General features: G+C 38.0%; 1 protein-coding gene across 1 annotated transcript in view; it reads left to right on the top strand.

The window, feature by feature from the left end:
* Positions 1–27,816, top strand: part of UGGT1 (UDP-glucose glycoprotein glucosyltransferase 1) — a 107,932-nt gene that overhangs the window by 23,013 nt on the left and 57,103 nt on the right. The window contains exons 9-17 of the mRNA XM_059052596.2: positions 779–879; positions 1,581–1,680; positions 2,791–2,851; positions 5,915–6,006; positions 7,349–7,499; positions 9,501–9,620; positions 10,745–10,830; positions 14,346–14,481; positions 16,914–17,045. Of these exons, the coding sequence (XP_058908579.1) occupies positions 779–879; positions 1,581–1,680; positions 2,791–2,851; positions 5,915–6,006; positions 7,349–7,499; positions 9,501–9,620; positions 10,745–10,830; positions 14,346–14,481; positions 16,914–17,045 (979 nt within the window). The remainder of the gene's footprint in view (positions 1–778; positions 880–1,580; positions 1,681–2,790; positions 2,852–5,914; positions 6,007–7,348; positions 7,500–9,500; positions 9,621–10,744; positions 10,831–14,345; positions 14,482–16,913; positions 17,046–27,816) is intronic.

Here is a 27,816-nt window from a genome sequence, read left to right as displayed (position 1 = left end):
ACTTTCGGCAGAGGTTGCATTTAAGAAATTTTGAGTTTTTAGTGTTAAAAACAGGATTACTCTGTTCCATCTGTCTGTCTGATCTAAATGATCTATCTCTGCCTCTGAAAACTTCTGTTCTACTAACTTTAAATAGAATGCACCATATTTCAAGATAAAACTAAACAAAACGCAATAATCTTGGTTCGCTTGAATTATATTCATGTGACTAAAGGATTTATGAGCGTGTAGCTGAAAGAAACTAATTTTGGGATTGGAAGCAAGGTATTTCCAATTTTATTTTGAGAAATTAAAAAGGTTCAGGAAAGGATGGAGAATAATAATGTAACATACACCTGTACTTACCACACAGAATTGACTGTTTCTATTGTACTTGCTTTTCTGTACCAAAGAATTGTTTATCAAGGTTTTTTTTCCTGCAACATAACACCTTCTTTTACTTGAAGAAAGAAAGAACCAAGGTGAGTAAAACACAGCAGATAGAGTTGAGGTCCCCTCTGTGCCCTACTCTCAGTCCCACTCCTCTCCCTCCCCCGACATAGAGAGTCGCTGTTGTAGTGATTCATTTTTTAATCTGTAAATTATATGGTTTTTAAATTAACTCATACTTTTCTATATTAACTTGTATTTTAAGAAAAATTTAATATTTTTCCTATATTGTAGGAATTTTCCTGTTACTAAGTGGGGAGAGTTGTGAAGATAAATTTGGGGTCAACTTCTAAATGTGCTTTGGGAAAGAAAAGACACCTGAAAAGGATTGATTTTATGTTTCTTTCAGAGACCTGCACCCTGACCTGAAGGGACAGTTGAAAGAACTCAGAAAGCATCTCGTTGAGAGCACCAATGAAATGGCACCTTTAAAAGTTTGGCAATTGCAAGGTAATAAAAACGTAGAGGAATCATTCTAAATTTTATGGTATTTAAAAAAACAGTTTGAATTTAATTGTATTTATTCACAGTTTTTAAGGACCATGTGATTAATCCTGATTTATTAGAAAAGAAAGGAAGAAAGTCCTTTTGTAGACAAATAACACTGCAGAGTAATATATATTTGTTAGATGAGTTACCAGATCTTTCTTTGTGTGACCAGGTGCATAAGCTTGTAATACTAGAAACAAGTTTGTTTTAATCTTTGTGTTTCTGTATGTATACGTTTATTACACAGTTGGATGTTAAAGGCATGTCAGTATGGCAGGATGTATGTGTGCTTTTCTGATCCAAAGAACTATGTATCAAGGTTTTATTTCCCAGCATAATTTACTAAAGTCTTTTGCTGTACTTTGTGTTTTGTTGTAAATCCAGAAGAAGGAAAAGAATTTGGGGTGGATTAATCCTGTGCTAAATGTGTTGGTATATGCCTTAGTGTTTATGCAGACAGATCAAGGAACGGCTACAGTAAACACTCTAGGGGCCTATGAAGTGAGTAAAACCTTCAATTCAACCATGGGCATGCTTTGAAATGGCATTCTAGGGTATTCTTAATTACCAAGAAAATAGTGGGAAATAAATGTGCTTTATTCCTATTTCTTTCTCATTGCTGTAGATGAATACACTTTAACTTACGTTTGATGTTGTTGCAGATCTAAGTTTTCAGACTGCTGCCCGAATCTTGGCTGCTCCTGTTGAGTTAGCGCTGGTGATTATGAAAGATCTTAGTCAAAATTTTCCTACCAAAGCCAGGTAACATAGAGTAATAAGGCTTTGAGACATTCTTCTTTTTAACGTATGCCTAATTATCTTCATGTTTATGCATAAAATGAAGCCATTAAAATATGAAAATGCTTAGGAAATTAAAGTTCTCTTACTACCCGCACTGTACTGTTAATGGCCCATCTTCCCAAGAAGGCGACAAGCCCCTGTGTTGTGTGGTTGAAGAGAGCAGTCTAGGTTGTGTTCCTGGCACTGCCTCTTGCTAGTTGTGGGAACTTTGTAAAGTATCACGTTCCTCAGCAGTAAAACAGAAATAACAACACCTACCTTTCAGGATTAGATGAGTTAACAAAATTCAATGTATGCAGATGTAACTAACTTAGGGTCTGGCATGGACTCTGGTGTTTTTCTTCCTGAAGAGTTTCTTATATATGATCTTACTCATTCTTGATGAAGGAAATGAATCATAGAGGCTGACTTGTTCATAGTGACAGATTAAGATTTTGAATGCAGCTTTTCTGCTGTTGCTTTCAATTGTATAATGGTCCTCCACATCTCATAAATACAGGCAAACCTGTTTTAAAAGCCACATTTTCAGAAACTTAAATAATTGTCAGTCCTTTTCTTGAGTCACGGAATGAGGTGTTTTGACTTCTGATATGAGATGTTTTGTAAATAAATTTGTTTATTTGATTAGTCTTGGGAAAATACTTCTTAGACAGGACTTAAGAATCATATAGTACATTTTCATTTAGTCAAGCATACTATTGAATATATACATATGCTTAAATAGCTTGAACAGTCTGCTGCCTTAACTTATTGAACAATATCCTTAGCCTGTGAGCTGTAGAGATCATATACAGGAATAGAGTTACATATATTTAACTAAGATCTTGGAAATAACTGCACTCACATTAAAGTGCAACTGTTACTGTTACTTTTCCTTGGTTTTATATCTTGTGATAATGAACAAATACACACATCTGAGAGGAGGAATATATTTATCAATTGTAAAGGTTTAAGGTTTTTTCCATTTAGCTTTTTGTAATTTATGGAGCAGTGTGTTGTTTCGTATAGGGAAATTGAAGTCTTTTATATCAAATACTAAACTAAGCACTGATAATGTTTTTATTTCCTTAGAGCAATAACAAAAACAGCCATGAGTTCAGAACTTAGAACCGAAGTGGAAGAGAATCAGAAGGTATTAACCAATGGAAAATAGTGGCCTTTCTGTTTTGTATTATATCTTTAAAGATGCGGAAATGTGAGTTCAATCAGTGACATTTAATAGTTTTACTCTTCTTTTATTAAAGACGGTGATATTTTGATTTATTTCTGTAATCTTTTTTATGCTTTCAGTAGTTAATCAAAGTTAAATATGAATATATAATTCAAAGCATCAAATGGTGCTACCTGTTTCTTTAGAAAAAAGCACCCCTGCCAACATGTCTCACTCCCTGTGTGACCCCCTTCCCAGAAGCATCTGCTTTCAACTCCTAGTTGATTCTTTGGATATTTATCTCCAGATTCCAGCAAGCTTAAATTGGTACTTTCTCAGTTTCCAATCTTATGTACTGGCCTTCTGTTACAAGGATGAGGTCTGACTTTCTTTCACTGCTCTCCCCACTTCTCCCACTGTCTGCCAGTACTCCATATTGGCACTTTCCCCATCTTTGTACCACCCCTGTGTTTTCGTCATGGTTTTATCAATTTTTGATCTGCTTCACTATGGACTGGTTGTTCTTTATGTCTAGTACATACCAGTTATCCTGGGACCTTCCTTTAACCTCTTTTTTCGGATCCCCTATTTCTTGGATTCCATGTCTTCTTTGTTTTTGGTTTACTCCCTTATTTTGGTGCAGCAAATCATTCTTCATTAGAAAGGTTGCATGTGAGGTAAATTTCAGACTTTGAGAAATTAGTTTTCCAGTTTGTTTTGTTTGTTTGTTTTTGGCTGCGCTGAGCGGCAAGAAAGATCTTAATTCCCCAACTGGGGATCGAAACCATGCCCCCTGCAATGGAAGCATGGAGTCTTAACCACTGGACTGCCAGGGAAGTCCCTTCCATTTCTGTTTTTATTGATAGCTTGGCTGGGTATAGGATTCTAGGTTGGAAGTCATTTAGAAGTTTGAAGTCATTGCTCCTTGGAATTTTGGTTTCCATTATGGCTTTTGAGAAGTCTGAAGCCTTTGTATGAGATCTGGCTTTTCTTTCTGGAATCATGTAGGGTCTTTTCTTTGACCCTAGTAATCTGAAATTCCATAGTGATAATGCCTTTTTAAAAAGTCTTTGTACTCTTGGGTGGTTGGTGGGCCCTTTAAATCTGGAAAATCCTTTCCTTTAGTATTGGGAAATTTTCTGGACACATTTCTTTGCATTTCTTCTTTTTGGTTTCTCTTTTCTGTTTTCCTAGAGTTCCTATTCATTCTTTTTTTTTTTTTTTTTTTTTTTTTTTTTTTTTTTTTTTTTTTTTTGTGGTACGCAGGCCTCTCACTGCCGTGGTCTCTCCCATTGCGGAGCACAGGCTCCGGACGCGCAGGCCCAGCGGCCATGGCCCATGGGCCCAGCCGCTCCGCGGCATGTGGGATCCTCCCAGACCGGGGCACGAACCCGCGTCCCCTGCATCGGCAGGTGGACTCCCAACCACTGCGCCACCAGGGAAGCCCCCTGTTCATTCTTAAGATGTTATATCTCCTTGACTAGTTTGGTCTAATTAAAAATCTTTTATTTCCTGTTTTCCAGTTCTTTTGTCTTTTATTTTTAAACTTTCTGGGAAGGATTTTCAGACCACTTGTTGAGATTTCTTTCTTTAGTTGTCAGATTTTTAATTTACAAGGGTTATGCTTGAATTCTTCTTTTTATGGTGTTGTCTTATGCTTCTGAAGATATTGATGGTTCATGTATGTGTTTCCTTTTCTCTGCATAGTCTGTTTCCTCTTAAGTTGCCTTTCTTTTTGTCTTGGTCTGTTGTCTTTAATGTTAGATTCTGTCCTTAGATGTCTGGTGGTCTCTCGCTAACTGCTCATATTAGAGAGTGAGGCAATAAAAAATTGATTGAAAGCGCGAAGGATGCATCTTTGTGACAGTAGGCGTGGTGGTATGGTCGTTTCCCAGGGAACTCCAGTGACAGAATCTTTAAACCTTTCCTCTTGAGCTGTCTAGTCTCCCGAAAAGGATCTTTCGATCTTCTGCTGGGAGGGTGAGGTCTGGCTGCTGGAGTTGTAGAAACCCAGTAGGGAAGAGCATTTGGTAACTTCCGTACAGTCCCCTGTTTTCAGAATGGGATCCCCATCCTCTGTTGTGTTTCATTTCACATAGTTCCCAGTCAGTCTTTCCCACAGTCACAGGGTGCGGTATTCGCAGCCTGGGAATGAGTGGACGTGGAGTTTTTCTTTCCCTTGTAAGAAATTCTGATTCTCGATGATGCAAATTTCTGTTATCCCCTTATCTTCCTTGCCATTTTATCCTGGCAGGGCAGAGAAGCAAAAGCCGTGGCTTCTGCATTGTTTTGTGCTTTTCCCATGCAGTCCTAGATCTTAGAGTTCATTTCTCTCTGTCCACTGAGTGAGGGGGAGTGAAGGGAGCTCAGCCATCCCTGCCCCTCTCCCCCAATCCTGGGAGAGCTAAGGGATCCATGTTCTGTCCTTAGTATCTGATATGCTTCTTCTCTTCTCTACTGTATGGTGTTGAATATATGATCAACCGTTCCAGTTCCCTTGCAGAGAAAGAGGAATTGATTGGAAAGGATATAAGCCAACAGAAGCTGTGTATGATGTGGCATCAAAGCAGTGTTTCCAGTGGGTCAGGCGGGTCTGAGGGCTGCAGGGGCTGCACAGTCAAATGCATTCCACTGCGTCAGAGAGCAGCAGTTGAAGGGCCCTGTGGAGGTGGTCTTGGAGAGCTTGGGTGTACATAGGTGCTGTCCTTAGCTCAGCAACTCAAAGTTTCTTGGTGTGCCTTAGTTAGAAAGTTTAAGGGAGGTGTGGGGTTTTGAAACCCTTTTAGATCGGATCCCTGGACTTCATCCAGAAGGCCCGGCTGTCAGTGACTGCTAGCACAACCTTGGCTGGCATCACAGACAGGGAAGGGCAGCCAAAAAGTAACTCTCCCTGCTTGGCTTATTTAACACTCTCCCTATCCCCAGTGTTGTAGGAAACAGTTGTATTAATCATTGTCAACATTTGCACATATAATAAAACCAGAAACATGGAAATTTTTGTTAAATATTCTCTTTCTGCTCCTTAATAAGTTTTTAATATTTCAGTATTTCAAGGGAACTTTAGGATTACAGCCTGGAGATTCAGCACTGTTCATCAATGGACTTCATATTGATTTAGAGACACAGGATATATTCAGGTATGGATAATATTTTTCACCCTGAAAAGTTTTTATAATGTGTGGCTCCTTATGACTTGTCTAGACTGTTGTTCCTCCTTGATGTGACAGGTTGCAAAGCCTGATGACTTATCAGGCCCAGTGTGTGCATTTAGGTAGGCCCATGTTCTGGCTGGGATGGGCAGGATGATACTTGGCCATTTTTTATCATAATGTACATCTGATGCCTTGGACATTTAAGGCCCAGGTGTCTTTTGAGGGTGCCCTTTCAGAGCCTTAGTTTTCCTGTTAACCATAGAAACAGAAGAGAGCAGCTTCTTTTGTTTCTGAGAAGAGTATGAAGTAGGTTTATGCAAAATGCGGCCTCTGGTGTCTCAGAAGGTGATCTGTCTTACATATATTATTTGATACCTTTTTGTTTTGTTAAAATGTGGTTTAGGACTAAATTGCTCTAAATTTTCCTTATGAATTTTGGGGGTTGGGTGCAGAAGACAGGTAGAATTCTGATTTTATCTTTGATATTAAAATTGACACAGTTGATACTGTGGCTTCATAATAGTGAAAACAAAAGCTGTGGTTGGTTAATGCTTTAAAAGAAGCAGTTTCCACAGTAAGATACTTTTCACATTATGTTAATTGAGCTTTTATGTCTATATACTGCTTTCAGAGCTAGTAAAAAATTAGTAAAGGACACATTAAAAGATTGCCCATGTTTTTATTTTTTATTAAAAAAAATCTCTTTAATTTTCCAGAGTATTGCAAACTGTGTACTTGCTTATTGTAAACAGTTTTAAATAATGCAGAGATAAAGGAACAGTCTTCTTATTTCTTCTTCCTTACCCAGCAAACCTCTTAAGTTGGGTGTGAATTCCTCCAGACCATTTTCTCTGATCATATGTCTGTGTGCCTGTGGGAACTGATGCTGCTATTGAAACGTATATTAAACATATATTATTTAATATATTTTTGGTGTTTTTTTAATAAGCTTTTCAGATAATTTTAGATTCATGTGCAGTTGTAAGGAATATCACAGGGAGATTACTTTAGTGTTTTTAAAAACATGCAATGTAAAATCAACATTTAGGATTATTTCATCCTCAAATTGTGTGTTTATACTTAGGGATAATTTCTATACACAGTGTATATACATTGATAAGTATAAATAAACATCAGCCAAGAAGCAACTCCTGCCTACTTGGTTCTGCATACTTGGACAAAAGGAAGCAAGAGAAGAGCTCCCTCTTTTGATTTCTCAACTCGTTTGATAGTGTATTGATTTTGAACTGATATATTTTTCTCATGGTGAGAATTTTTTTTTTGAAGCCCTTTCTCCTAAATACCTATTTGTTTTTTTTTTTTTCAGTCTGTTTGATATATTGAGGAATGAAGCTCGGGTGATGGAGGGTCTGCATAGATTGGGAATAGAAGGCCTTTCTCTGCATAATGTTTTGAAACTGAACATCCAGCCCTCTGAGGCCGACTATGCTGTAGACATCAGGAGCCCTGCTATTTCGGTAGGTATTCTGTGAGCGTGTCCAGGGAGTGGTCTGGCCAAGTATTTTAGTATGGTTTTCGCATTTGTCTTTTAGGAGAGGTAAGTTATTCCTCTTATCTCTTTTGTCGGCATCAAAGATTTACAACAACTGCTTATATGCAGCTATGTGTATATAATAAAGTAGGCTCTTAAATGCTCCAGAAAGTTGAGCTATTAGGTTTACTGTGGTTAAGACCATGATTTTTCCACTTTTGTATCTCTTTAGGAATTCGGCTGAGCCTCTCTTGGGAAAGTGTTTAGTTTGTATATTCTCAGTTGCACGCAAGTCTTGTGTGATTTTGTTTAAAAATATCAGTTTTTAGCTACCAACCTCCTTTAACAGGCCTTTGATATTTTATACTGAAGGAATTATGTAGATTAATACCGCTCTGTGATGTCTCTGGGCCTTTGTTTCCTCTTCTGTGAAGAGACCAGAGGGAGCAGAGCTGTGCTGGGCAGTCGTGGTGAAAGTGAGGTCCGTGATGGAGAAGTGCCTGACACCCTCAGCTCTCCAGTCCCCTTTTCTTGGTGTCTGTCCTGCACTGGTTTTAGGGAAATTTTTTGGAAAGGGGAATAATATAGAATGTAGATGTTCACTACTTCTCACTTGGTGGTGTAACTGTTATTTTGATGAATACTGTTATGTCATTTTTTTCCTGTTAAAAATTTTTGCATTATGAAGAGTAAAGAGACTAACATAATTAGTAACCGTAGGACCCATCACCATACTTACTAAATGCTAACTTTAATCATTTTATGTTTTCTTGGAAGAAAAAAATGTTTCAGTCAAAGCCCTGTTTATATCTCTTCCCAGTTCCACCCCTCTCCTCCCTGCAGGTAATTCCTCTTCTGAAGTGGGCATGTATCCCTCCTGTCCCTTATTTGATCATTTTCTTCCCTATTGTATGTTTTAAAATTTTGAAAAATGCCATATCTGTTTCCTTCATCAATATTTTTTATTACTCAATAATTTTTTCAAGGCTTATGTAGGTTGATATATATAGATCTAGTTTATCACATCATGTTTTATATTTTACTTATTTTTAAAAATATCTTTTATAAATTCACAGTTTAGAATTTAAGACATACAAAAGAGTGTGTATTGAAAAAACTCTTCACCCAGCTGTCCAGTTTTTCTCCCTGGAAGCAATAGGCATTGTCAATTCGTTGTATATCCTTCCAGAAATACTCTATTTACATAAGCAAGGTAATATACCCATACTTTCCCACCCTGCTATTTTTGTACAAATATTATATACTATTTATCCATTCCTTTTTTATGGATATTTAGTTGTTTCTAATGTTTTGCTGTTATAAGCAGTACTGTTAACGGCTCTTTTTGTACCTCTCTCTTCGTGCACACATGTGAGAATATATTTGGGATAGATACCTAGAGCTGTAGTACTTAGTGGTAGGGTAGTAATAAAGGCTTCAACTTTATTAGGTCATCTTCTCTAAAGTGACTTCCAGACACCAGAATTGGGTGAGAATTCCCATTGTTCTATATTTTTGCCTATTCATGGATATTGACAAACTTAAATTTTTTTTTTTTTCAGTTTAATCAGTGTGAAATTTCTTTGTGCTTTTAGTTTATATTTCTTGGATTACTAGTGAAGGTATACATTTTTCCTTGTGTTAATTGCCCATTTAAATTTCCTCTAAATTTCTTACTTATATTCTTGACTCATTTCCATTTCTCATATGTTGCCTGCCTTTTAAAAATTGATATAATAGATTTCTATAGATATTCTTGACACTAGTCCTTTATTGATTTCATAGGTCGCAAATACCTTCTCCTATTCTGTGGCTTGTGTTTTAGTCACTCATTTTTCTACTTGATCTTTATATTTTCAAAAATGGTCTTTCCCATGTGATTCTTCTTGAAATAATTTAAAGTCTTACTGTTATTTCTGCAGATTTCACTAGTGATGACTAAAGTGTATGCACAATGTTGTGTTCTATTTTTTTTTTTTTTTTGTAGTGGATCAACAACCTGGAGGTTGATAGCAGATATAATTCATGGCCTTCTAGTCTACAAGAGTTGCTTCGCCCCACTTTTCCTGGTGTTATCCGACAGATCAGGAAAAACTTGCACAATATGGTAAGTAAAACTCCTTATTGCTGGGCTGTGATCTCTATTTCTTCCTTGCCTTCTTCCCTCCTTTCTGTCATATCTAGAATGTTCACTTCTCTCCTTTACTAGCTGCTTCTCCCCCCCATCACCGCTAGATACGCTCTTTTTCTAGTTCCATATTCAAACTGAAAGGGTTGGGAAATGTACTGATTGTTTGTAGGGCTGTGAAATGTCAGTGTATAAGGAAATGCTCCTCATCCTTAATCTCACGGTTTAGACTGTGTTGAGTTTTAAGATAGTTGTTCTTTTTTACTCAGAAGATGAATGTATTACTACCGTTTTTCTTGAATATCTTAATCCCTAAAATTTAATAGTTCAATTTATTCCCTTAAATAAGTCTTTGTCAGCTCCTGCTTTTTAATCCTTACTCCACTGCTTTAGAGAGATAGAGGAAAAGGGGTTTTAGTTGACGCTCTTTTCCCCTCTCATGTCTTTCTTGTACCTCGTGTAGTTCCTAAAGAGACGGGGCAGGTTATGGCCAAGGTTGGCTTCCTCAGAAGTTTCAAGGGAAACGGTCCTCTGTACTTGCCTCACTCGTGAAACCACTTTTTTCCTTCCCAGTCAAAATTTCAATCTCTTTTTACTCTTACCATATGAGATAATGTATTAAACTTTATTCAATGAGAACTTTATTTGATTAAATGAGATTAAATGGGATAATTATTATTTTTTAAAGTACATCATGAGAACTGAGTACATGATAGCTACTATTGTGGCCTAAAAATTGGGTGCTAAATGAATTCTTAATTCAGAGATCCTTCGAAATGAATACACAGGAAGCTAATCTCCTTTTCTAAGGTGGGAAAGTTAATAAAATTTGGGTTTTGTTAGGTATAGTAAAGAACATGTATTAGCCATCTGGATACAATTCCCATGTTAGCGTAAGATCATGAGAAAATCACTTGGCCTTTCAGTACCACATTCTTTGAATACAGAGGGAGGGTAACTGCTCTTTGTATAACTTCTTTTTTACGTGGTTCAAAAGTAGCTGGAAAAAGGTGGCCTTCAAGTGTAAAGACTAAAGCATTTTTACTGGCCCAGTGACATTTGAATAAATGTCGTTTCATGTTTTCCTTTCCCTTCCCCTACAGGTTTTCATCGTTGATCCTGCTCATGAGAGCACTGCAGAGTTGATGAACACAGCTGAGATGTTCCTCAGTAATCATATACCACTAAGGTAACACCGTTATCGATTTGATGGTATATCTCATTTAGCTGAGGTTTTGTTTGTCATTCTTAACAAGTCTGGTGTTACTGAATTGTAGGATAATTAATCGTGGAGATCGTTAAGGGCAGTTTTATCTTTTGTTCAGTATGAAGCCGGTATCTTTTGGGGAGAGAATTTGATTCTCATTGAATAGAATCTTACCGTCATTGAGTTATTAATAAATAGCTTGTGTAAAAATAGTCTGTGGTCTCGGCTTGCTTAGGGAATTTTCCTAAGTAAGTGTTCACATCACAAAGCCTACCTTCAGCAGAGATAAGGAGCTTTGCCAAGAACTTTTGTCAGACTGTCAAGGACTAAATGTATACACAGCTTCCTATAGATGCAAACAGACACATTTATTTCCCTTGTGTTACCAAATCTGCCAATGGGGTACTTAAATGGCTGGGGTTTCCACTGTACCTTTTCAAAACAATGTTTGAAGGTTTTATATATAAGGATTAAGATATTCCCACATTCTGAATAGTATGTGGTAATTTTACATGTTGATAAAATTTGAATTCTTAGAATACATGAAAATAAAGAAGAAAAGAGCTCTTTAGCTAATTAATGTTATTGTGTGTTCCATACTCAGCTCTGAGCTAAATGCTGTGAGTGGAACATAAGCCACATTTCTACACTCTTGGAAAAAATACTGTGCCTACTTTCAGTAAGATATTCAATCAAGTGCTAGGTCATGTCCTTACTAGTTCTAAGTGCTTTAGAATTTCAGGGAAAAGAAAAATTATAGACAGATATTTGGGAAGGACAAAGGTTTCATGGCAAAGTTGGATTTAAGATAGACTTTGGAGAAAATAGCGAGTTTTCATTGATGGAAAAGCAGAGATTTTGAGTTTAATGAAATTTTTAATGTAAACATGAATACCACATGGTTAGGTGGAGGATTACAGCCAGAGCTACGTTTTGATGAAAAGGGAATATAAGAACACAAACGAAGTTGGCTCATGGTACACAGTGGGCATTAATTAAAGATTTACTGAATCGCATTGAGGGACAGGAAGAGGGCATGGGCTCTTCAGATTGCAAAGGTAGGTGAGAAGAAGGCACTTAACTCACAGGCATGTTGTGAACAGCTGGTGGAAAGACCAAGGCAGACCAGCGGTTGTTTTCCTTTGTATGAGTTGCTGTGGTACACGGAGTTGTTGGCAGGGACCGAGGAGAGGAGGGGACAAATCTGAGAGCCTCCCTACTGGTACTTGATGAGGGACTGGTCCTGGGAGAAACAGTAGTCTGGATTTGGGGACTTAGCTAACAGAACAACTCTGATGCCCATTTTAAAAATTGAATACTTGGGAAAGGGAAGTACATTGTGAGGAGATAATTAGGTTCTAGCCCTTATTTTTATTTTCATAAGAATAATATTTAGGTCATTTCTGCCTGGTGCTTACTCATTTGATTTCTGTCATAAGAGGGGTTTTAAAAAGGCAAAGACAGTTTTTAATCTAAAAACAAGCCCTCTCAACTACCTCATATGTGCAACTACCTCATCCATGCATACACAAATTCTACACATACCTCCTGAGAGCATGATGTTTGATATATGTTTATCATATATTTTTAGGCTGTACTTTAAAAAAAAATTAATAGACTTTGTATTTTTTAGAGCAATGTTGATTAATTAACTGGTATTGCTACATTATTATTAACTAAAGTCCATAGTTTACATTCGGGTTCATTGTTTGTGCTGTACATTTTGTGGATTTTGACAGAGGTATAATGACGTGTTTCCACCATTATAGTATCATATAGCTTGGTTTCACTGCCCTAAAAATGCCCTATGCTCCACCTGTTTGTCCCTCCCTCCCTCCCAGCTCCTGGCAACAACTGATCTTGTTACTGTCTCCATAGTTTTTGTCTTTTCCAGAATCATGATGTATGTAACATTTTCAGATTCGCTTCTTTCACTTAGCAGTACAGTATGCTTTTAAGCTTTGTCCATGTCTTTTTGTGGCTTAATACCTCATTTTTATCACTGTATAATATTCCATTATATGGATGTCCTGTCATTTTTTTAATTCATTCACCTGTTAACAACATCTTGGTTGCTTCCAGATTAGGGCAGTTATGAGTAAAGCTGCTACAGACATTTGTATGCAGGTTTTTGTATGGAAATAAGTTTTCAGCACATTTGAGTAAATACTGCTAAGTGTGATCACTTTATCTTATGGTAAAAGTGTGTTTAGTTTTTTGAGAAACTGCCACACTGTGTTCCAAGTGGTTTTACTGTTTTACATTCTCACGAGCAATGAATGAGGGTGCCTATGGCTCCCCATCCTTTCCAGAGTTTGGTGTTGTCAGTTCTTTTTGGATTTTAGCCATTCTCATAGGTGTATGGTGGTATCTCATTATGGTTTTAATTTGAAATTCCCTAATGATATATGATTTTGAGCATCTTTTAATGTGCTTATTTGCCAGCTGTATGCCTTGTTCGGTGAAGTGCCTGTTTAGATCTTTTGCCCATTTTTAACTGTTTTTTTAAAATTGTTAGTTTTAAGAGTTCGTAGCATATCTTGCATATCAGTCCTGTATCAGATATGTGTTTTGCAGAGATTTTCTGCTCATCTTGGCTTGTCTTCCTTCTCTTAACAGTTTCTTTTGCAGAACAGAAGTTCTTAATTTAAATGAAGTCCAGCTTATCAGTTCTTTTTGTTGTAGGTTGTGCTTTTGGTGTTAGATCTAAGAAGTTATTGCCAAACCCAGGATCACCTAGTTTTATCCTGTGTTATTTTCTAGGAATTTTACAATTTTGTGTTTTACATTTATGTCTGTGATCCATTTGAGTTAAAGACTGTCCTTTTTTTCATTGCTTTTGCTCTAAGATAGAGGCTAGTGGCCTCTATAATGACCAGTGCAAGTTTTTTTGGCCAGTCTGTAGATGTGTAATGGTAGCTCTTTGTGGTTTATTCCTTTAAGTTTTAAAATGTAATAAACTTTAACTTTGGGTGTAGCTTTGTTTGTTTTTTTAATGTTGCAGGTTATTATTAGTCATCAATTTTATACACATCAGTGTATACATGTCAGTCCCAATCGCCCAATTCAGCATGGGTGTAGCTTTTTGCCTAAGGACAGTAGTAAATATTTTTATGCTTTCCATTTACCTATGATGCCCATACTGCTGGTATGAAATCTCAAACTCCACCCCCCCTTCTATATGTTTTCACATTCTGAGAATTTTCACTTCCCCTAATTTTTATTTAAAAACAGAACAAAATCTCCATCTTAAAACTATGGCAATACCTTAAACATCAGTAATGGCCTCATTTCATGATATTGAAACAGCTTGCTTTAATAGTTAGAAAGTCTAAGCCACCTTTGGGAACCTGCTTTTTTATTTTGCAAGTGATGAATGCCTTTGCCAGCCATGTTAGGGTATGATGTGAACTGTGTTTTTCAAGAGAGGATGCCCACTGGTTGCATCCTTCGAGATGTTTCTTTTTCTTCTTTTTGCCCTTCCCTTTCTCCCCCAGAATTGGTTTAATCTTTGTGGTTAATGACTCTGAAGATGTTGATGGGATGCAGGATGCTGGAGTGGCTGTTCTGAGAGCGTATAATTATGTTGCCCAAGAAGTGGATGATTATCATGCCTTCCAAACTCTGACACACGTATGTTTTTGTTCAAAATGGCGAATAATTTTTAAAAATCTAAATTACTCTAAGGAACAGTATGTGGTAAGGAGATTCTGTATTTCTGGAAAGAGAAAAAGGTAAATTATTCACACAAACTTGATGCATTTTATATTTCTGGAGTTGCCTTTATTGATACACTAATGTTAATAATAGATTGCTGTGATTTCAGCTAAGATTCCTTAGGTACTAATACATTAACGTATCTTAGTTTTCTGCCTTTTGGCGATTTGAAATCACTGATTAATGCCTTTCGGTAAATGTGATGTTCTCTACTTGTTTAAAAAAACTTTGCTTTCTTCCCTTTTAAGACCATCATGATATTTTTGTTAGGAATCAGTTTAATATTCAAGTCATGAAATTCTTATTAACTGTTTTCTCCATTTTATTTTATTTTATTTATTTATTTATTTATTTTTGCGGTATGCGGGCCTCTCACTGCTGTGGCCTCTCCCGTTGTGGAGCACAGGCTCCGGACGCACAGGCCCAGCGGCCATGGCTCACGGGCTTAGTTGCTCCGCGGCATGTGGGATCTTCCCGGACCAGGGCACGAACCCGTGTCTCCTGCATCGGCCGGCGGACTCTCAACCACTGCGCCACCAGGGAAGCCCTGTTTTCTCCATTTTAATTGGAAACGGTGAAATACCCTGATTTTTATATATATATTTTTAAGATACTTGCTCAAGTTCAAACAGAGAACTCTCCTTGTTTTTTGTTTTCTATTTTTGAGTGTAAAAAGTTTACCAGTAATAGTTCTTTTGCTTACAGATTAGTGTTAATTATTGAAAAACTTATCTTTAAAGCAGTTATTTTCATGACTTTTACCCATAAACATGATTTCAGCCTGCTGTTCATTATGTTTGTTATGTTTACTATTTAAAGATTCAGTCAGGGGCATATTTTATTAGTTGAAATGTTCATTTATTTATTTGGCCAACTTTTATTAAAGATGCACCCTTTGCCAGGCCCGTACCAGCTGCTAGGGATACAAAGAGTAAGATTTTCCCCCGTCCTCAAACACCTTACAGTCTAGTGGGGGACGCCTCCACACAGATGATTTGGTACAGTGTGGGAAACACCGCTGGCTGCAGCAGCACTAGGACCTCACTCTACTAGGGATGGCCACGGGCATTTCTGTGGAGTGGGAAGTTGTCCCAGCTGAGTGTAGGAGGGAAAGCAGGAGTCAGTTGAACAGTGGCTGCAAATCAGAGGTAGTGACTCCACGTTGTTAGTATGACTTGAGCAGAATATTGTGAGAGCAGAGTGGAGAGGGGAGCCTCAGTGGTCATTGAGGCCATTAGGCTGGGTAATAGGTGTCCAGATCACAGAGTTAAACTCCAATTAAAACCTCATTCTGATGCATGTATGGAGATGGATCTGGTGAAGGGTGAAGAAAGTGGCAGGCATACTAGTTGTTGAGCTGTTGCTGTGATCTCTGTGAGAAATGGTGGTGGACCTTAGTTAGCAGTAGGCTCTGGAGAATGAAATAAGTTCCAATGAAGTTGCTGAGGATAATAAAGGTTTTTAAGTCTATTTTTTAAAGTTTTTCCCCCTCACAGCTGTGTGTATAAAGGAAAGGATAAAGAGTTTTCATTTCTTTTTCTTTATTTTTAGTTGCAAAAGTAAAAAAAAATGTTCATCATTAAAACTTTAAAAAAATAATATTAAAGTGTGTTGATTAAAAAATCTGTCTCTGCCCCCCTTAATCCTGCTCCTTAAAGGCAGCCACTTGTTAAAAGCTTGCATCCTTCTAGATGCTTAACTGTACATGTACAGACACAGTTTTGTTGTTGTCTTATGTCTGCCTTTTAAAAACAAGGATTATGCCATACGTATTTTGAAACTTTTTTTCCCCTTAAACTTCATGGACATGAGTTCTTATTTCAAGGATTACTTATAAGTATTCGGATTTTTTAAAAATTAACACATTTTTACATTTGGGACTTAATGTGAATATGAACTGATTGAGTCATTTTAAGAATATGTTGTTTCTGGGCTTCCCTGGTGGCGCAGTGGTTGAGAGTCCGCCTGCCGATGCAGGGGACACGGGTTCGTGCCCCGGTCCGGGAAGATCCCACATGCCGCGGAGCGGCTGGGCCCGTGAGCCATGGCCGCTGAGCCTGTGCGTCCGGAACCTGTGCTCCGCAACGGGAGAGGCCACAACAGTGAGAGGCCCGCGTACCACAAAAAAAAATAATAATAATAATAAAAAAAGAATATGTTGTTTCTAACAGAAGAAGGCATAAGGAAGTATATGGAAAGGGGAGAATTGCTAATACGGCCCATTTGCTCTTTTTAAGAGAATTAGCTATTGTTTTCATTTTTCCTCTACTTTCTGAAATCTTTTGTAATAACTACTCCGAAATTGACATGTGAAAGTGTAGTTGGTTACCTGGTTTTTCTTTCTTCAGATATATAACAAAGTAAGGACTGGAGAAAAAGTTAAAGTTGAACATGTGGTCAGTGTCCTGGAGAAGAAATATCCATATGTGGAAGTGAATAGCATTTTGGGGATTGACTCTGCTTATGATCAGAATCGGAAGGTAAACATTCTCTGGTACTTGTCATTTGACTGCAACACTATACTTTCCTTATGTCTCCTTATTATTGGGGGTTACTGTTAATAAAGGTGATGGTGAAATATTTAGGTACTTAGCATTTAAAAATTTAGAAACCTGGTCACTTTTCTGTCTCTGCAAATATAGTTTATATTTCAATTTTGTGAAGATATCATTGATTTTTAGCTGGCCTATTAACTATACAATTGAAAAATAATTTCTCTTTATAATGCACTGGTAGTACTTGAGTGATATATGTTCTGGATAAAATCTGCTGGAAGTATATGATGTGTGTGCCTAATGTGTGTCATGTATTTAATTGTTTAGGCTAAAGATGGAAATGCAATAGGAAATGTAATAAACAGAATGGCAAAGTCTCATAATAAGGATATAGGGAAATATTTTAAAATCTTTATTTAAAGATAATAGTGAGACATTAAATATAGTGAAGGACCTTTACTGTAAGCAGGAACAAGGTGGTCAGTTTATTGAAAACAAATGTTAAGGCAAGGAATCAAAATACATTTCTGAAACAATTTAAAACAATAAAAAAGTGTATCTATTTACCAGCTTTTTTTCATGTTTTTGAATGAAGGACAAGGCCTTTGGTTCATCTATTTGACATCTGAGCTATCATTTCATTAGAAACCATACTGATAATGCATTGTTTATACTTTCTCTTTTATCTGAGTACAGAATCCTAGATTTTATAATCTCCCTCTCAAGTCTTACCCATACCCAATTCAACACCAGTTGTTTTTTAGCCTTTCACTTTTTTGTTTTTCTAGTCATTCAGTTTGTTTTCGTTTCCTTCCTTCCTTCCACTTATTTTAACTTAATATAATTTTATTACGGTAACATTGATTTGTAACATTATGTAAGTGTCACGTGTACAACATTATATTTCTACTTCTGTATCCCCTCCAGCTTGCCCACACCAAAAATTTAGTTTCCATTCATCACTGTACAGTTGATCCCATTTACTCATTTCCCCGCCCCCAGTATCCACTACTTTATTACATGTTTGTTTTTGTTTGGTTTGGTTTGTTCATTTACTTTGTTTTGTTTGTTTATTAGTTTTTTATATTCCATGTGTAAGTGAAATCCTATGGTATTTGTCCTTCTCCGTCTGACTTATTTCACTAGCATAATACCCTCAAGGTCCATCCATGTTATCACAGATGGCAAGATTTCATCTTCTTTTTATGACTGAGAAGTGTTCTATTGTGTGTATGTGTGTGTGTATGTATATCTCACATCTTCTTTATCCATTCATCTGTTGATGGACACTTGGGTTGTTTCTGTATCTTGGCTATTGTAAACAATGCCATGATGAACATAGGAGTGCATATAATTTTTTGGATTAGTGTTTTCACTTTCTTTAGATAAATAACCAGAAGTGGAATTACTGGATCATATTCTATTCTTAATTTTTTTTGAGGAATCTCCATACTGTTTTCCATAGTGGCTGTACCAATTTACATTCCAGCAGTGCAAGAGGATTCTCTTTTCTCCACATACTTACCAACATTTGTTATTGTCTGTGTTTTTGATAATAGTCATTTTGGCAAGTGTGAGGTGATATCTTATGTGGTTTTGATTTGCATTTCCAAGGTGAGTAGTGATGTTGAACACCTTTCATGTGCCTGTTGGCCAGCTGTATGTCTTCTTTGGAAAAATGTCTATTCAGGTCCTCTGCCCATTTTTCTTTCTTTTTTTTTTTTTGCGGTACGCGGGCCTCTCACTGTTGTGGCCTCTCCCTCTGCGGAGCACAGGCTCCGGACGCACAGGCTCAGAGGCCATGGCTCACGGGCCCAGCCGCTCCCCAGCATGTGGGATCTTCCCGGACTGGGGCACGAACCTGTGTCCCCTGCATCGGCAAGTGGACTCTCGACCACTGCGCCACCGGGGAAGCCCCAATCTGCCCATTTTTTAATCAGGTTGTTTTTGTTGTTGTTGTTCTTGAGCTGTATGAGATCTTTATATATTTTGCATATTAACCTTATTGGTTATATTATTTGCAATTCTTTCATTGGTTAGGTTGTTGTTTCATTTTATTGATGGTTTTCTTTGCTGTGCAGAAGCTTTTTTCATTTGATATAATTACATTTGTTTATTTATGCTTTTGTTTTCCTTGCCTGAGGAGACATATGTAGAAAGATATTGCTAAGATGGATGTCAAAGAGGACACTGCCTTTTTTTTTTTTCTTTTTTTTTTTGCAGTAGGTACGTGGGCCTCTCTGTTGTGGCCTCTCCTGTTAAGGAGCACAGGCTCTGGATGCGCAGGCTCAGTGGCCATGGCTCATGGGCCCAGCCGCTCTGCGGCATGTGGGATACTCCTGGACCGGGGCACGAACCCGTGTCCCCTGCATTGGCAGACAGACTCTCAACCACTGCGCCACCAGGGAAGCCCGATACTGCCTTTTTTTCCTTGGACTTTTATGGTTTCAGGTCTTACATTAAAGTTTTTAATTCATTTTGAGTTAATTTTTGTGTATGGTGTGAGGTGGTGGTCTAGTTTCTTTTTTTTTTGCATGTGGCTGTCTGGTTTTCCCAGCACCATTTATTGAAGGGATATCATTTCTCCATTGTATGTTCTTTGCTCCTTTGTCATAAATTGTACATATATGTTTGGTTTTATTTCTAGGCTCTCATTCTGTTCCATTGATCTATGTATCTGTTTTCCTGCCAATACCATGATGTTTGGATTAGTATAGCTTTGTAATATAGCGTGAAGTCAGGAAATGTGATACCTCCAGCTTTGTTCTTTTTCTCAGGATTGTTTTTGTTATTCAGGATCTTTTCTGTTTCTATATAAATTTCAGAATTTTTGTTCTATTTCTGTGAAAAATGTCCTTGGGATTTTGATAGGGATTACATTGAATCTGTAATGTAAATTGTCTTAGGTAATAGGGACATTTTATTTATTTATTTTTGGCTGCACCATGAAGGATGTGGGAACCCTGAACAGGGATTGAATCCGCACCCCTTGCAGTGGGAGTGTGGAGTCTTAGCCACTGGACCACCAGGGAAATACCTTTTTTGTTGGTGTGTGTGTGTGTGTGTGTGTGTGTGTGTGTGTGTGTGTGTGTGTTTAATTGGCTTTATTTATTTTTTTCTTGGCCATGAGGCATGGCTTGAAGGATCTTTGTTCCCCAAACAGTGATTGAACCAGGGCCCACAGCAGTGAAAGTACAGAGTGCTAACCAGTGGACCGCCAGGGAAGTCCAATCCATGAGCATGAAATATCTTTCCATTTATTTGTGTCTTCTTTGGTTTCTTTCAACAGTCTTACAGGTTTCAGGGTACATCTTTCACCTCCCTGGTTAAATTTATTGTGATTATAAATGGGATTGTTTTCTTAATTTCTCTTTCTGCATAGTGTATAGAAATGCAACAGATTTTTATATATTGATTTTATATCTTGCAACTTTATTGTATTTGTTTATTACTTCCAATAATTTTTTGGTGGAGCTTTTAGGGTTTTCTGCACATAAAATCATGTCATCTGCAAATAGTAACAGTTTTACTTCTTTCCAATTTGGGCATGTTTTATTTCTCTTTCTTACCTCATTGCTCTGGCTAGGATTTTCAATATTGTGTTGAAAATGAGTGGCGAGAGTGGGCATCCTTGTCTTGTTCCTGATCTTAGAGTGATAGCTTTCAGTTTTTCACCATTGAGTATGATGTTAGCTGTGGATTTGTTGTATGTGGACTTTATTACGTTGAGGTATGTCCCTTCTGTACCCACTTCACTGAGAGTTTATATCATAAATGGGTGTTGAATCTTCTCAAATGGTTTTTCTGTATCTATTGAGATGATCATGTGGTTTTTATCATTCATTTTGTTAATGTGGTGTATCACATTGATTGATGTGGGGATGTTGAATCATCCTTTCATCCCTAGAATATATTTCACTTGATCATGGTGTATGATCCTTCCTTTTTATTTTTGAAGATCATCTTTTAAAAATAATTTATTTATTTATTTTTGGCTTTGTTGGGTCATCTTTGCTGTGTGCGGGCTTTCTCTAGTTGTGGCGAGCAGGGGCTGCTCTTCATTGCGGTGCGTGGGCTTCTCATCACGGTGGCTTCTCTTGTTGTGGAGCACGGGCTCCAGGCGCGCAGGCTTCAGTAGTTGTGGCATGCAGGCTCAGTAGTTGTGGTTCATGGGCTCTAGAGCGTGGGCTCAATAGTTCTGAACAGGCATAGTTGCTCCGCAGCATGTGAGATCTTCCCGGACCAGGGCTCCAACTCGTGTCCCCTGCAATGGCAGACGGATTCCTTCTTTTTTTTTTTTTGATATGGACCATTTTAAAAGTCTTTTTTGAATTTGTTACAATATTGCTTTTGTTTTGGCTTTTTGGCCGTGAGGCATGTGGAATCTTAGCTCCCCAACCAGGGATTGAACCTGCACCCTCTGTATTGGAAGGCGAAGTCTTAACCACTGGACCGCCAGGAAAGTCCCGGCAGGCAGATTCTTAACCACTGTGCCACCAGGGAAGTCCCTGTATAATCCTTTTGATGTATTGTTGAATTCAGTTTGCTAATAGTTTGTTGGGGATTTTTGCATCTGTGTTCATCAGAGATATTGGCCTGTAATTTTCTTTTTTGTGTGTTGTCTTTGTTTGGTTTTGTTATTAGGGTAACTCTGGCTACATAAAATATGTTCTGTTTGCTTCAGTTTTTTGGAAGACTTTGAGGAGGACTGGTGCTACTTCTTTAAATGTTTTGTAGCACTCACTAAGGAAAGCATGTGGACCTAGGCTTTTCTTTGTTGAGAGGATATTCATTACTGCTTCAGACTCCTTACTTATTATTGGTCTGTCCAGATTTTCTATTTCTTCATGATTTAGTCTTGGTAGGTTTTATGTTTCTAGGAATTTATCCATTTCTTCTAGATTATCCTGGAAGATATGTATTATGTATATATAATAACATCTTTTAAAAAAATTTATTACAGTTTAAAAAAAAATAAATTCATTTATTTATTTATTTTTGGCTGCATTGGGTCTTTGTTGCTGCCCACAGGCTTTCTCTAGTTGCGGTGAGCAGGGGCTACTCTTCTTTGCAGTGTGCAGGCTTCTTATTGCGGTGGCTTCTCTTGTTGCAGAGCAAAGGCTCTAGGCGTGCGGGCTTCAATAGTTGTGGCACATGGGCTCAGTAGTTGTGCACACGGGCTTAGTTGCTCCGCAGCGTGTGGGATCCTCCTCGACCAGGGCTTGAACCCATGTTCCCTGCATTGGCAGGTGGATTCTTAACCACTGCGCCACCAGGGAAGTCCCCATAATATGCATCTTAATCCTCTATCTGTATCTTGTTCCTCCCCCCTTCACTCTCCCCACTGGTAACCAGTAATTTGTTCTGTATATCAGTGAGTCTGGTTTTTTTTTTTGTTGTTATATTCACTAGATTGCTGTATTTTATAGATAACACATGTAAGTGAGATCATACAGGATTTGTCTTTCTCTGTCTGACTTATTTCACTTGGCATAATGCCCTCCAAGTCCATCCATGTTGTTGCAAATGGCAAAATTTCATTCTTTTTTATGGCTGAGTAGGAGTCCCTTGTGTATGTAAACTACATCTTCTTTATCCATTCATCTCTTGATGGACACTTAGGTTGCTTCCATATCTTTGTTTTTTATTTTTTTAAACATCTTTATTGGAGTATAATTGCTTTGCAGTGTTGTGTTAATTTCTGCCATATAACAAAGTGAATCAGCTATACATAAACATATATCCCCATATCCCCTTCCTCTTGCACCTCCTTCCCACCGTCCCTGTCCCACCCATCTAGGTGGTCACAAAGCACGGAGCTGATCTTCCAGTGCTATGCAGCTGCTTCCCACTAACTATTTTACATTTGGTAGTCTGTATGTCAGTGCTACTCTTTCATTTCCTCCCAGCTTACTCTCACCCCCACCCATGTCCTCACGTCCATTCTCTACCTCTGTGTCTTTATTCCTGTCCTAGATTCCATATTTATGTGTTAGCATACGGTATTTGTTTTTCTCTTTCTGACTTACTTCACTCTGTATGACAGACTCTAGGTCCATCCACCTCACTACAAATAATTCAGTTTCATTTCTTTTTATGATTGACTGATATTCCATTGTATATATGTGCCACATCTCCTTTATCCATTCATCTGTTGATGGACACTTAGGTTGCTTCCATGTCCTGGCTATTGTAAATAGTGCTGCAGTGAACATTGTGGTACGTGTCTCTTTTTGAATTATGGTTTTCTGCTTCCATATCTTTAATTCCCCTATTAACATTGTATAGTTGTCTTTTTCTCCCTAGCGATCTGTTAGTATTCGTTTCATGTATTTAGGTGTTCTGATGTTGGGTGCATATATATTTAGAATTGTTAAATCTTCTCAGTGAATTGACCCCATTATTATATAATGACCTTTTTATCTCTTGTTACAGTTTTTGTCTTAAACTCTGTTTTGTCTGATAGAAATATAGCTACTCCTGCTCTCTTCTGGTTTCCACTTACGTAAGTGTATCTTTTTCTCTTCCTTCACTTTGAGTCTGTTTATGTCCTTAAAGCTCATATAGTTGGGTCTTATTTTTTAATCCATCCAGCCATTCTGTGCCTTTTGATTGGAGAATTTAATACAGGAACATTTAGAGTAGTTATTGATAGGTAAGGGACATAGTAATGCTATTTTATTAGTTATTTGAGGCTGATTTATATTTCTCTTGTTCCTTTTTTCCTCTCTTGCTGCCTCCCTTTGTGAACTGATGATTTTTCATAATGGTATGCTTTGGTTCCCTTCTCTTCATCTTTTGTGAATGTACTGTAGATTTTTGTTTTGTGGTTACTATGAGTCTTACGTAAAATATTTTATAGGTAAAATAATCTCTTTTATGTTGATGACTTTGATAAATATAAAAACCACCCTTTTATTCCCACCCCTTTTTTGTTTCGGACACCACAGTTTAACTCTTTATATTGTGTATTCACAATAACAAATTATATCTATAGTTACTTTTAGTACTCTTCTCTTCTTTTTTTGCTTTTCATCAGCATATTTTTTATATTGAAAAAGAGCAAGATGGAGTTTTCTGCATGAGCAGCATCATCATTAGAGGGGAATTCAAGCAGCTGTCATCCATCCCACATTCCCTTTGAGCATGGAGGGCATTGGTACAAAATTCATGGTTAAAGGCCCTCTCTTGCTTCATTTGAATACTCTTGTCTTTTAACCTTTATAGAGTTAAGTGGTAATACACCATCATATTACAGTGTTAGGGTGTTCTGAATTTGACTATATACTTACCTTTACTAGTGTGTTGTATGTTTTCATGTTACTAATTAACGTCCTTTCATTTCAGCTTGAAGGACTCCTTTCAGCATTTCTTGTAAGGCCAGTCTGGTGATGATGAACTCTCTTAGCTTTTGTTTGTCTGGGAATGTCTTTATTTCTCCTCCATTTCTAGACGATAACTTTGCCAGGTAGAGTATTCTTGGTTGGCAGTTTTTTCTTTTAGCAGTTTGAATGTATCATCCCACTCACTCCTTGCCTGCAACTTTTTTACTGAGACGTCCACTGTTAGGCTTCCCTGGTAAGCTACAAGCTGCTGCTTCTCTTGCTGCTCTTAAGAGTGTCTGTTTTTGACTTTTGGTAGTTTTATTATAATGTGTCTTGGAGAGGTTCTCTTTAAATTTATTTTCTTTGGTGACCTGTGATGTTCAGGAACTTGGATATCCAGATCTCTCTCCAGATTTGGGAAGTTCTTATCCATTATTTCTTTAAACAAGCTTTCTGCCCCCTTCTCTATCTCATCTTCTCTAGAACTCCAGTAATTTGAAAATTATCCATATACCATTTCTTGAATTCTTCAGTTGCTGTTGTTATTGTTGTCCTCTGACTGGATAATTGCAAAGTTCTTGTCTTCTAACTTGTAGATTTTTTTCTTTTGCTTGATTTCACTCTGATGTTAATGCTATATCATTTTTAAAATTTCATTCATTATATTCTTCAGCTTCAGAATTTCTGTTTAGTTCATTTTAATGCTCTCTCTCTGTTAAAATTCTGATTCTGTTTGTGTATTGTTTTCTTGATTTTGTTGAGTTGTCCTTCTGTGTCTTCTTGTAGCTCACTGAGTCTCCCAAAAACAGCTATTCTGAATTCTTCATTGGGTAAATTGCAGATCTCCATGTTTTCGGGATTGGTAACTGGAAGATTATTGCGATCCTTAGGTGATGTTATGCTTTCTTGACTTTTCATGTTCCTTGCAATTTTAAGTTGCTACCAGAAGTGACTGGTAGCAGTCACTTCTACCAGTCTTTACTCTCTGCTTTGGGAGAGAAATACCTTTCATTTCAGCCTTGCTAGGAATTTTGAGGCTTTTTCAGAATGTCTGTGGGTTACACCTGCTCCATGCTGTTGTTGCCTCTTGTGCAGAATTCTGAATTTGTTTAACTCCTCTTGATTCTACGTTGCCTCCAGGCTGGGTGCTGACAGGCTACCTCCTTTTTGTTTTCCCCAAAGTGTCACTAAAGCTCAAGTTTTTTGTCTCTTTCTGGCCTCCTGATGTGGATTGGCTTTCTGTACGTCCTCACTATCCATCTGGCAAAGCTCACTCTTGCTGCCCTTGTCAGGATTGTGCACTGGGAGCCAGCCACAGGGTGTGGGTATATGGGGGCGGGGTGTGTGCAGAGCACTGTGGGGTGCCCATGAGCCATCTGGGGGCATCTGTGGATGAGGTGTCCTGGGTGTCTCATAGGTGGGCTTGTTGATGCAGTAAGGAGGATCTGCTTTCCTTAAATGCCCTGGGAGTGCACTGTCTGCTGCCCTCCCAGCCTCTTCCCTCACGGTGATGCCACCCACAAATCAGTATCCTGGGTGGAGCGGGAGAGAAATGAGCCTCTTTGGCAGCATCCCACATAGCTGGGGGAGTTGAGTGCTCAACCCTTGCTCTTATGTCCCTTGTAGGAGAAATCATAGGCTCAGAAGATCTCTTGTGGCCCTAAGCTGTACTGCCTTGGGAGGGGGTGATGTGAATAAAGTCAGACTGTTCTCTTACCCTCTCCAGTGTGTCCAAATTCATATTTTTTTGCTCCAGTGGTGTCCTGGAACTTCTTGCTGGAAACCTGGACTTCACAGAGGCTCTCTTATCTATGGGTGATTGATTAAGACTGTTTTTCCCAGGAGTTCGCTGGAGCCAGCTCATGCATCAATGCAGAGCCCACAGCCAGGGTCAAAGTCCATCTGCATGTTACCTGTTGTACGGGTGGGCAACACTTCTCCCGGGCCACTTGGCATATGGTGCTGAAATCCAAAGCTCCCACAAAGACCCTTTTGTCTGTGGATAGATGCCAAGTTGTTGTTTTTCTGTGGGGGAGACGCTAATGAGGGAAGTCTTATTCAGCCATGATACTGACATCACTCCTGCCTCAGTGTTGAATCTCCTTGGTTTAAGGTTTGGAGTTGAAGCTGGTCATGAGAGCTACTCAGTTTAGACTGAACATGTTTCCGTTATTGTATTGCAACCTTCTGTTCAGTTACTTACCTTTTTTTTTTTTTAAGTAAAATAATATTGATATGGGCACCTAGTGATTTTTCACATTTTCACAAACATCCTGAGTAGCACTCTGTAGAAAAAGAAAAGGTGAAATAAAAGGAAAGAAGGGCCACTTTGGGAATATTTGAGAAAATTAATGGAATTTTCTTATATTTCACTTTTGGAAAATGTTTAACTCTGGTTTTCTATCCTATTGAAGAATTGCCGTTTTTATTGTGGATGATTGCTATATCAGAAGGATTTGCTTGAAAAACATTGACTATAGTGGACAAATTGGGGCAAAGGGTATTTTTACACGTTGTCTTTTCTGCATTGAAATCTTGATTTTGCTGAAGAATCAAGTGGGAGTATCACAGACCTAACTCCTCAATAGTTTCCCAGATTTGGCCTTTTTCCTCATCTCTACTGGTTAGAGGCCCTTCCCATATAAAGAGATCATAATTACCTAGCTATTTAAGTAGGCGTATACTCTAAAGAGAAGGATGTTGTGAGATTCCCAGAGGTCCTAAGAATCTAATGATCAATAAGATTTTTTAAGTTGCAGGAGCTGTACCCCCATATGAAAAAGCCCAAGAAAAATAGATTTTTTTGAAAAGGAGGAATGACTGCATTTTTAAAAAAAATTATTTTATTTTTGGCTGCTGTGTTGGGTCTTCGTTGCTGCGCACAGGCTTTCTCTAGTTGCAGTGAGCGGGGGCTACTCTTTGTTGTGGAGCGCGGGCTTCTCATTGCGGTGGCTTCTCTTGTTGTGGAGCACAGGCTCTAGGCACACGGGCTTCAGTAGTTGTGGCACACGGGCTCAGTAGTTGTGGCTCGCAGGTTCTAGAGTGCAGGCTCAGTAGGCGCACGGGCTTAGTTGCTCTGCAACATGTGGGATCTTCCCTGACCAGGGATTGAACCCGTGTCCCCTGCATTGGCAGGCAGATTGTTATCCAGTGCGCCACCAGGGAAGCCCGAGTGCATTTTTTTTTTTTTTTTTTTTTTAAAGGAGGAATGAGTGTGGTTAGCAAATGTTATTACACTTAGGAATATCTGTACCTTTTGTGTAAATCTGAAGCTGTGTTATCTTCTATGCCTGGTATTTGAAAGAAGTAATCATTTCTAAAAACTATGTTGTACAATTAAAGTAGATCTTTTGAACTGAAGAGAATATAGTCTGATAGGTGCATATTTATATGTTTCAAAGCCAAAGTAAGAAAAGTTCTAACTTATTCAT

Source organism: Kogia breviceps, chromosome 2 (assembly GCF_026419965.1).
Source record: "Kogia breviceps isolate mKogBre1 chromosome 2, mKogBre1 haplotype 1, whole genome shotgun sequence".
Classification (NCBI taxonomy): domain Eukaryota; kingdom Metazoa; phylum Chordata; class Mammalia; order Artiodactyla; family Physeteridae; genus Kogia; species Kogia breviceps.
This window is presented reverse-complemented; position numbering and strand designations above follow the sequence as displayed.